We start from the raw sequence: 10,953 nt of genomic DNA on the forward strand, positions 1-10,953 counted from the left end.
TGATTATAGTGATGCCTCTGGATACATCAAGGGCCATCGTCGTCGTACTCATCAAGACATTGCATCGTGTCTATTTGCATCCTACCATCGGGGAGTTCGTTCACGGCTGCTTTTACCTTGTCAGCGACATTCTGAAATCAATTCCTTAACCCCAGCAAATCGGAGCAGCTACTCCGTTTACTCCATGTTGGTTGTCTCCACTGAATCGAACCACGAGATACGGTGGTGGCTCCTCGAAGACCTCGGCAGGGTGCTCTCCCATATTGTGCTTTGGTATCGGCATTTCCTGACGAGCCCTGTATAACAGCCCGCCTATATTCATACTCACTCCTGGTGCAGTCTCCATGTATCTGTGATGCAAGGTGTTTCTCAGCATGTTATTCGACAAAGGCCCCAAACGGTGTGGCAACTCTGTCGGTAAGATGATCCTTCCCATGTGCTCTTGTATTGGATATATGTGTCCGACGTGTAAGGGCATATGAGAGGTGCACAGTCGGGCTTGCACTCACTCGTGAATAGGGGCGTGCATCGCGTTGGCTAGTGCTGCTCAGTGCAGAGACTCAGACGACACTGTAGGAACTCAACACAAGCGAGTTGGATCATAACACGGGTCGAAACAAGCAACACGTTATTGGAGAAACTGATGAATATATGATACGATCATACATTCTCCAGAGATCTCACTCACGGACATGTCAAATCTACTGAGTTCTTTCCAGAGCACGTCATAGCTTCTGCTCGCCGAGTCGCTAGAGTCATCGGGACCACTCATAAAAATCCCAGCCACCGTATGATCTAAAATCGTGATGGAAGGGATCTACTCTCTCATCCTAGAATTTCCTCTTCACGCTTAGCACACACGAGTTAACAACAACGGAGACGAGAATGAAGTCGACAACATAGTGAGGAAATAGTTGTTGCTGCGCAGTGTGAAGAAGTCCCCATTTCCAGAATCGATCAAAGACCCGCGCATAGAACACTCTCACTAGCCGAATAGTGTACGTAACCGCCGTGACTTCAGGACCAGATACACCCAACAAGACGGCTGCATCGCCATCGCACAGGGCACAGTGAGCTATAGACTAGTATTGGACGCATACTCATTCCAATGCAGGAACGATCTCCCTAGGCCGGGAATTCATCAGTAAACTACGGCCAAATCTTCAGCAGAAACTATTTTTGAGTGACATCGATACGAACATGCACACCAAATCTGTTGCAGAATGCTTCCACCAGTTTGCACTGGTGTTCTGAATACGCATAATGCTCCTGGTCGACTCGCCGATTAATCATCTTTATAAGAGGTGACCACTCCCGGACAGTATCGCCGTCGAGGGACGCCATCAGCCGTACAAGTCGGTACACCTCAGCCTTGCCGTAAGTAGCCATATTATCTTGAGCGAATTGGAGTACTGCAGTGACGGTAGCACGCAACGCTTGCTTCCGCCATAAGAGGCCCCACGTCAGAGCGGTGACTATGGTAGGGTTCCTGAGACACCAGTGATGTCACAGACGGACACAATCAAATTAAACCATCCATGAAATCCAATGGCACTATGGGAGTCATATATCAGTTGCATGCAGCTCCCGAGCTATCGGAGTCACTTTCCCTTTGAGCAAATTGTATGTCATCTCAGCAAGATCAAGCTGTGTCAATGGAGAACTCACCATGCCGGGATTTCTCTCACGACGATCGGTTCCATAACGTGGAAGAAATTAGGGAGAGACACTGGGTAGATCTCGGTCTCAAGCTTCGCCACAGCCACGAAGCATTTGACCAAAGGCTCTGCGCCCCATTGGCTCACTGCCACTTCCCGGGGAATAGTCGCCAAAACAAGCTCCCAAAATTCAAGCTGGGAGTAGGCCATGCGGTTACTGAAGAGGAACGCCACTGGGAGAGACAAGCGAGGCATTGCTTACGCTGCCTCGACAATGACGCTGATGATGATCTGATCGTGGCTATGCATAAGCTCACGTTCACATCTCGTCCCTGGGCCGAACAATTCTTGGAGGAAAGCTGTGGATGGTCGATGGACCACCGCGGGCAACATGCTGAGCACACGGATGAGCTCTCCGATCCTCAAGCCGCTCATGCAAGCCGGCATTCCCCTCGATATTGCCATCTCAACGGCTTTACCTGAGGCACGAACACGGTGAATCATCTCAGCTCTTTTCTCGTCTCATGAGGAGTCGCGAACGATTCTAGGTAATCTTCCACACTCGCACAGTGCGGCACGAAGCCATTGAGGAGTAATGCCTACGCTACGCATTGTTGTGAGTATACCCCATCGTCGTTGACCATTCATAGTCCTACTTTTCAACCCCAACTTCCCAACCACATGAACCAACGATGGTAAGAAGGCACTGTGTGTTATCTCATCTTCCGGTAACTCGCTCAACCGGGAAAGTAGGGCTGATATCTGGAACAACAGGATACGTAAAACGACCAACAAGCCTTCTTAGCTTAGTTGGTAGAGCACCCGCTTAGTAAGCGGGAGGTCGTCGGTTCAACTCCGGCAGAAGGCTTATCGATCAAATATTATACACAGATTTTAGAGTTGCTCGAGTCGAATGATAGCAAAAGTGTGGCTAACGCGTACGACGAACTTACAACCCGCCGATCGTGCCGCTCCAATCTATTGAAGGATGCCAAGTTCGCACATACTTGCTCGAACGACATCTCGACTGCCAGGACGCGAGTGGCCGCAGCCAGACACTGAGATGAATCCACTGCAAATGGCAATGTTTTCCTCCTTACCCTATATAAATCTGAATTCGAATACCGCAACTTTGTAAAGCCCTGGAGGATTGAAGTTAGTGCTAATGCTGAGAGTTTGTGATCATTCCTGACCACCCATGCTGCAACTGGTTCCAACAGTTCAAGCATATCATCTGCATCTATCCGTGGTGATGCGCGGAATCCCTCGCGAGGTCGCGGCGCGAGCGTATCTGAAAAATGCTGCGTTCGACTCGAGAACTCTGGAAAAATCCAACGGCAGGAAAAAATCCAGCAACACTCAGCGTTCGCATTCCGAAAGATGAAATGTGAAGTTAGAATACACGATCGGCAGTTAAAATGCAGAAGCGGTCAACTGCCTACTGTCCTCGCGATACTCAATCATGTTCGCCAATGACGTCATCAAGACGCTGAGCGGGTAGGCCTCCAGCCGGCTCTCGATCACAGGGAACTGGCGAGCCAGCAGACTCACGACCTGAGCGATTGATCGCGTATTAGTATTATAAGTCGAGAACCTCCGGGTTGAAGCAATGAGCCTTGCAATATGCATCAGATATGAGTGCAACATCGTCTGGGGTGGGGTCTGGCAATCCGTTTTCGATCAGTTTCCCTGTGAGAGCGTGCCTGCAGGGGAAAGCGACCATTCAAGAGACCTCCACTGTGCACGTCGTCAAAGAGCTCTGACAGTTCCACTCACCAAAAATCTTCTCTCTGTAGCTTGACCATGGCAAAATGGTTAGTGAGCATCGACACCTCATAGCAGCGAAGAAAGGGAGCTAGCTCCAGGAACTCCGGAGCCCGGCGAATCAACTGGAAGAAGGCAACACAAGTTGCATAGTTTGCACTCCTGACTGATGGATGATCACTTACGCCCTCAGCGTCCTTATCGAGATACAACTCGTGGCACTCTTTCACCCAACTGCTCAATGACGCAATTCGGTCGACTGGAATATGCACAGCCTTGAGTGCACCTGTCCGGCTGATCGAGACGGCCATGAGAGGGATTCAAACTACAATGTAACTCATCCATAATAATCGCCCCGATTTGCACAGCTACAGGTTCCCAGGATTCCAATCCCGCGAAGAGCAGGTGAGCCCGTGTTAGTGGTACTTTTTAGCTGTGAACTGATCAATGTCATCTAGTAACTCCCCCTTCATAAAAAAGGAGCTGATTACTGTGAGTCTCGGATGACACGCCATGTTCTGGCGCGTTCACAATCTCGAATAACTGCTCTTGGAAAAGACAGTCCGTGATCCACGATGTCGATTGCAACGCTGTGATGCCACCACTGTTTGAGGGGTCAGATATAAGTAACCTAGACGTTGAGGCAAAGACGAAAATCAGCTTCGCGTGTATGAACAGGAATATTCCGACAACAAATCACAGCCTTCTTAGCTTAGTTGGTAGAGCACCCGCTTAGTAAGCGGGAGGTCGTCGGTTCAACTCCGGCAGAAGGCTTTGTTTTCCGCACATCAACTCTCCACCTTAGGATCTACTATTTTCTACCTGCTGGCACAGCCATAACTCTCTGGCCAAATAAACCGAATCAGCTAACCGAATGGTCCACTTGTCATACCATCGATTATTGATAAAACAACAACACATTAAACATCAGAAACTCATGTCACCTCCTTCGATGCAGAAACACCCACTCTCTACCTAGTCTCGAGTAGGCCGTCTGGAACACAGCTGCGAGGCCCGGGTCCATCACCAAGGCTCTCATCTCAAAGCGCTCTTCTATGGCGCGGATGAGATTTGCGTGAGCCACTTCGAATACTCCCATCGCCGAAATCAACTGGGATATATCTTTAGCGTTGTACTGGTGCAGTGTTGCATGGGCCCGATCAAACAGTGCTCGTGCGAGCTCAGGATCGCAATGATCTGTCTTCACACATGCCGTTAATAGCGTCGTCACTGCCCTAGGGTGCCTGAGAGACAACCCCGACAAATACCCTCAACAGCAGCACACAACGATAAGAAGCCGCACCAATCAACGATTTGCCTGGGCAGCGCTGGACTGACGCCCTCGAAAAGCCTCTTCCTCATGCTCTTGAATTGTGTGAGGACTTCAGTGGAAACGTTAGAGTTCTCAGATGTCACTCCCAATCTGACCAGATCATTCGCGAGCAAGAGAGTGTCTCCATCATCTTACCTAGCGACAGCATAGAGCACAGATGCAGTCGTTAGTCCCTTCCACTGGGCCCCATTTATCTTCGCTATGGCTTGCTCAACTGCTTCTTCCCACCACCCAACATCATATGTAAACCCAAGCCGCTGTCTGAAGACACTCGTCATGTGTTGGGATATATATTTAGTTTTTTTCCGCTGACCCCCGGACTTCCTCACTACACTACGGAAATATACGCACGACTCAGGACACGTAGGAGTGTGAAAAAACCAACAAGAATTTTTCAAAATTTCCTCAGAATCGTCATACTGTCACCAACACACGGTGAGACCATGTGCATACTCCCCCCACACTGCATGTCAATCTCCAGAATGAGAGTCGAAAAGCCTGGGACCTCAACGATCAAGCTCACTAGACCGTGAGCCAAGCACTCTCAAGTCCACCACAAATATCCCCACTCACGCCGTGAGCATTATCCCGCCCAAGCCTTCCTTCTCATAGCTAGCGATATACTCTCTGCATTTGCCATTGAATATTGCCTCTAGGAACTCCTTATGGGGGACCACTTGAACCAGCCGTGCCAGAGACGGCACAGTGAGCACGATGTCAGTCATGCTCAACAGAGGCATAAAGCGAGGTAGATGCCGCAATATGCTCTCCTCCAACGTCTGGTGGCCTATCCAACAGCAGTGACAAATCCGTCACGCGCCACAAAATTACAGTCCGCTTCCAATCTCAGGAACGCAGTGAGAATTCCCGCAATAAAATTGGATACTTCGGGCAACTCGGACTCGTTCATCTCAGACAAGATAGTCTCAAGCCGTAGACATATCGCTTCCTCCTGAGACGATGATGCCATACCTCAAATTCGACGCCCCACACAGAACCCCTCCAACTTTGAGAAACAAATCTCCCCAGGGTTTAATAACAATGGGGAAAATGTTCCTAATGCGATGATGACATTTACATGGGAGACTGATTGAAGAATGTATTCGTAGTCATGTGGAAAATTCAAAAATGAGTTCCCCTAGGCACATTGGAGTGTCACGACCCTAGTGATATGAAGAACACTAGAGAAAAACATATTTCACGGCTACTGCATATCACCGCGAATATCACATTTTCCACTTCACATTAAAACAGTTGAAACTCCATTATAGGTCTCTGGAAGATTTCCTGTCCCCCTTCCCCTCTCCTCCTCCTCCTACAGCTTCCCAGTCATGCGTAAGACTCCTAGCCATCGCATTGATGACCATAGAGAGCTGCGACAAGTTGAACTCGCTCGCCATCTCGCGAACTCCCGAGACTAGCGCCTGCCAACAAATTCCGTAATCCTAGCACTTTCTGAACTTACCGTAAAAAGGTCTTCTTTATAATACTTTAACTTTGCAAAGCCTTGCATTGACTGCCCCATAGCACACACCTTCAGCTCGCGACGGTTAGCCAATATCCAATCTCCACACGTATCGAGGAAGGCGTCAAGCGCCTTCTTGGGTAGCCGGGATGATGCTCTCCCTCGGTGCTCTCCAACTGACATTCATCATTCGAGAAAAGTGACCGTTGGTAACCTCCTACTCCCGACAATGCATATAGACTCATCCAACCAATGAAAATATTTTTTTCGTCAATCGAAGAAATAATTTTCAACTATTTCTTCCACCCCAAAGAAATAGATATGGCAGGAATATATAAAATCCCTCCGTAGGAGTGCGATACGCCCACTAAACGGGAACCAGTTCTCTCGATCTACTCAAATGCAGAGGACGAAGAATGCTGGGCGATAACACGATTACCTTTCCTGGGCTCGTTGAGCCTGCCCAAGCCATGCAACAGCACTGATATTGTGATATGGTCTATAGTGCCAACCACAGTGAGCAGCTGGTCTGCTAGGAATAGTATGCACTGAATGATACCACATAAACACTGTGTGTCCCGGAAAGCTCACTTTCTCATCGTAGTAGTCGATAGTCGCGAAGGCGTTCACAACGCAAGCAACGTCCCACGCCACAGGGTCTACCATCCCATACTCCAAAACCACACGTGAGACTTCTTTCCTGAGAACAGTGATGAGGGAGAACCACCTAACATCCCCAGTGTATAGGAAATACTGTGCGCAGGGAAGGATACGCATCAATCAATGCATGTAGTAAGTTCTCGGCGAGGCCACGAATACTAGCCGTGAGAATCCTACCAGAAACCTTCCTGTTTATAGCCCATCTTGGCAAAGTGATGAGAAACCAATCCCAACTCCCCCGGTCGCATAGCTGGCATGAAGTGTATCAGCTCAGGAGCTCTAGCAAACATACGCTCCCGAGCTTTGTCATAAAAGTCTGTATGCACCGCGCCGACCAAAGCCTGGACGTCAGTGATATGGTAGAGACAGCCACCCGAGCCTTGAAACGGTCGAGTATACCGCAACTGGGTTGGGATTGCTCTCAAACTCCGTCTCACAGCAGTGGTAGTAGACATGTATTAGAGGGCACTAATTATACTATAGGGGAAGCAAGAATGCCCCAGGGCTAGATAGGACATATATGCATATCGAAACTACTATTTTCACACTTTTCCCGACCTCAAATTCGGCGCGGAAAACCTTCATTCCATCTGTGATAATCCCACAGTTCAGTTTAGTTGCATTTCGAAGTTGTTTACGAAGCTTTCGAACCTTTCTAGAGGAATGAGCTCCCAATCCAGTAACATCGCAACACTACACGGTCTGCTCTACTACGTAGCATAATGGAACGGTCATCGTCATCTCTTCACACGAAGACCCACTGATCGGTGTGCTCGCCACCGACCGAGGCTGGATGGGGGGAGCTGACTGCAGTGGAGTTAAGGAAGGACTGAAAATCATCAGTGCACATGGTTAACTACAATATGAAAATTCCGACAAAATTTCGGAGTTTCTTATTTGTTTTCATACACTTCTACCCGAATTCGTAACTGAACTTTTATAATCTGCAACGAAACTCTCCAACTCAGCTTAGCGGAGCGAAAGCAATTAACTCCAAACCGCCGCATGTACTACTTCGACGAGCATCGACTCCACCAGATCAGCTTCCTCCTCCTCTAGCTCACTATCCTCAACCCTCTCCAACACCCCCAAAGCTTCTTCACTATTCATACCACACCTTTCCAACTTCACCAATTCCTTCAACAACATCGACAGCGCCTCTGGAGGACTATCATCGCTCACTATCAGCTCAGCTATTCTCCGTCCCTCCGGTCGCTCCACCACCGCAGCCAGCTTTGAATAGAAGCCCAGCCTCCCCGGACCCAGCACTGCCTCTCCACCGTTGAGTCTATTAGCTGCTCTAAATACTTCTACCAGACGCCCAACTCCTCCTTCCTCCATAGACATACCATCAAGATAGTCAGAAATAAGAGGCTTCCCAGACGCAGAGACATCTTGTGATCTCTCCAGCCATCGTATAGCCGACAACACGTCCGTATCACTCAGAGCCTCAAACCGTTCCATGCACATTTCAAGTGCCACATTGGGAAGACGATAGTCCAAACTCCTCTTGATAGCCGCCATAAGGTCATTGTCAGTCGGACACATATCCTCTGAAAAACCAGCAAGTCACCATTCTGCGCACAGCGAAGATTTCCTTCTCACTTGCAGTTTCAAGAAGTATCTTCGACAGTTTCCTCCGTGAAACTTTCTCATCATGTAAAGCCGCCGTATAGTCCTCAGCCAGACGATACCCCAGCGCCTTTGGTAGGGCGGGAGAAGTAAGGAACGCCACATAGTCGCTCAGGCGCCTACCAACGACAAGGAACGATAACACTAGACCACCATCGCGATCAAGAGGGAAGCAAAGTCTCGAGCAGCACTACCCGTCTCGGTATCGTTCTACATCACTCTCTGCGGGAAGAGCCTCCGACAGACTACTCGAATAATAGAGTAAATCCACGATGTGGCACACCACCATAGAGCCGCCAAATCTACAACAAACATAATGCCTTATCCCAACACCTAAGACTTCTATTACTCCTTGCAATCCGCTGAGAGCGTGCTCAACAACTCGTTGACATCTCCCGTTAAGCACGCATGCACAACCACGTCCATCGGCGTAACCTAGTGAGAATCATTCACCACAAACTCCACAGAGAATAACATTCACCGCAGCATCCTTCTCATTTGACAACAATGTTGCTGCCGATTCAACGATCGTGCTCACGCCGCCTCCATTCACATTAAGATTTGGGTAGAACCAGAAGTACTCCAGTATCACCTTCAAGTACCTACACGACGACCACCCTTCACGACCGAATACATCATTAAAACGCTACCATGCAGTTCCCGACTCTACTGGTCCTGTCTCGGGCGAGGTTAGCTCGCACATGCTCTTGGTGAGGAACTCCACATCCTGCAACGGGAAAATTCCAAATTGAATGGTAGATAGGAAAAGTTCCCGTATATATATAAAACGTTTGTTACTCATCTTGATCAGTGTAAACAATAAAAAATAATTTTTATTTTTTCATCCACAATTCGGCAATTCTGAATTTTCATGTCCTACACTACGGCACTATGAGCCAAGTAGTACCCAAAACCGAATAATGCGTTTCCGATTACCACCGCTTCGCTCACCTCCTCACTGCCAGCGTTGAGCCTCCATATAAACGCCGTTTGTTCATGCTGTTCACCCATACTGCATATCTTACTCCAACCAGAGTAGGCCAGGTTCCTACCCACACCACTGATTCCGCGCTCCTTTCCAAGCCTCCTTACATTCTATTATCGATCCTTTTCTCAAACTCTGCAGGTGTTCGGCTGTGCGTGGTGATATCATTCATAGAGGGTATATCAGCATAGAAGGTAGCCAGAAGCCTCACATCCTCATACAGTCTGATCAAATGACCATTCAAAAGACGATACAGTACGCGTAGTTCACAAGGTTGAAAATAGGGTTAAGAGCAGTGACACTGGTTCCACTGTAAACTGCGAAAAGAACATTTGGTGAATGCATTAGCATAATGACTGGAATTTAGCATTTTAAAAGTCGCGTACTGTGCACTACCCCAAGGCACAAGACGACCACTACCAAGTACCACAACTTCACCGACGAAGCCTCACTAGCCTCCTCAAACACGCTCAACTGGAGGATCTTATTTTCCCGATATTGGCCACAAAAAATACCGTAAAATTGACTCCTCTGAATATTTCCTCCTTCCTACCCTTTATCAGCCTCATAGTCCTCACTCTTCACTTGCAGCCATTGTGTTAATAGCAGAGCCACGTGCTTTGACATATCCATACATGCCAGGAACTGCACGCACTTCCAAAACTCCTCTTCCGACTCATCCGTGTCCTCTCCCATGAGCAAGTCGTGAGCTCTAGAGGATATCTACAACCACGTCTATGCCTGGGACCCAACACTAAGTAGTGTTGGAGGAAATATACGTTCCCTTTCCTCAGTTGGATTTACTAATCATACCAATTCGCGTAGAAATGTACATACAAAAATCAATCAAAATTCCCCAAAATTTTCTCACAACCAGCACATGTAGTTGACCATGTGCGTATTTCTCCACACAAGCTCTGAGTTCCATAAAAGAATACATTTCCCCATAAACAAGAATGCTCACACTATGCCCCAAAATAGCGATGATTATGATTAGTCCACCCCTGGCTTCAATACTACCTCAGTAATCTCTTGTTCCATGTCGTGATGAGCCACATACCAGTTCAGTAGTCGAGATGCCGTTCCGAAGGACCGAGAGGCCGACTCGTAAATCTACACCATACGAAGGTGTTGCCAGCCGTAAAATGCTACGCCTTACGAGGCGTATATGTTGAAAACTTATGATAATCAACGATACGCCTACAGTTTTGCACTGAAATTTTACTATTGCAGTAATAACAGGTTACTCACTCAGGCTTGCGAAAGAAGGCATCATATCTACGAAGGCGTTCAGTTTACAATTTCTAGCAACAACCTCGCTACCATACACTATGCCCGAAGTCTACCACCATACACTATGCCCGAAGTCTACCATACACTATGCCCGAAGTCTACCACCATACACTATGCCCGAAGTCTACCACCATACACTATGCCCGAAGTCTACCATACACTA

General features: G+C 48.2%; 3 protein-coding genes and 2 non-coding genes across 5 annotated transcripts; 2 read left to right on the top strand and 3 right to left on the bottom strand.

Moving 5' to 3' along the window:
• Window positions 1-1,173: 1,173 nt before the first annotated feature.
• Pmar_PMAR021031 (hypothetical protein) lies at window positions 1,174-1,868 on the bottom strand (the record flags this gene model as incomplete). The annotated part of the gene is made up of 2 exons (XM_002784593.1): window positions 1,174-1,489; window positions 1,669-1,868. The coding sequence occupies 2 exons, from the start codon at window positions 1,866-1,868 to the stop codon at window positions 1,174-1,176; spliced, it is 516 nt and encodes a 171-aa protein (XP_002784639.1).
• Window positions 1,869-2,453: 585 nt separating this feature from the next.
• On the top strand, window positions 2,454-2,526 carry Pmar_PMAR021032. Its single transcript has one exon. It is a non-coding gene; the product is annotated as a tRNA-Thr (tRNA).
• A 1,597-nt stretch (window positions 2,527-4,123) lies between these two features.
• On the top strand, window positions 4,124-4,196 carry Pmar_PMAR021033. The gene has a single exon. It is a non-coding gene; the product is annotated as a tRNA-Thr (tRNA).
• Window positions 4,197-4,649: 453 nt separating this feature from the next.
• Window positions 4,650-7,335, bottom strand: Pmar_PMAR021034 (hypothetical protein; the record flags this gene model as incomplete). Its single annotated transcript, XM_002784594.1, has 10 exons — window positions 4,650-4,666; window positions 4,691-4,845; window positions 4,891-5,016; window positions 5,329-5,542; window positions 5,587-5,707; window positions 6,075-6,179; window positions 6,221-6,396; window positions 6,660-6,768; window positions 6,812-6,920; window positions 7,058-7,335. The coding sequence occupies 10 exons, from the start codon at window positions 7,333-7,335 to the stop codon at window positions 4,650-4,652; spliced, it is 1,410 nt and encodes a 469-aa protein (XP_002784640.1).
• Window positions 7,336-7,625: 290 nt separating this feature from the next.
• Pmar_PMAR021035 (hypothetical protein) lies at window positions 7,626-10,193 on the bottom strand (the record flags this gene model as incomplete). Its single annotated transcript, XM_002784595.1, has 10 exons — window positions 7,626-7,709; window positions 7,895-8,433; window positions 8,486-8,631; window positions 8,707-8,814; window positions 8,862-8,947; window positions 8,994-9,114; window positions 9,163-9,239; window positions 9,464-9,560; window positions 9,605-9,721; window positions 10,051-10,193. The coding sequence occupies 10 exons, from the start codon at window positions 10,191-10,193 to the stop codon at window positions 7,626-7,628; spliced, it is 1,518 nt and encodes a 505-aa protein (XP_002784641.1).
• Between the last annotated feature and the right edge of the window lie 760 nt (window positions 10,194-10,953).

Source organism: Perkinsus marinus (genome assembly GCF_000006405.1).
Source record: "Perkinsus marinus ATCC 50983 genomic scaffold scf_1104296934700, whole genome shotgun sequence".
Lineage (NCBI taxonomy): Eukaryota > Perkinsozoa > Perkinsida > Perkinsidae > Perkinsus > Perkinsus marinus.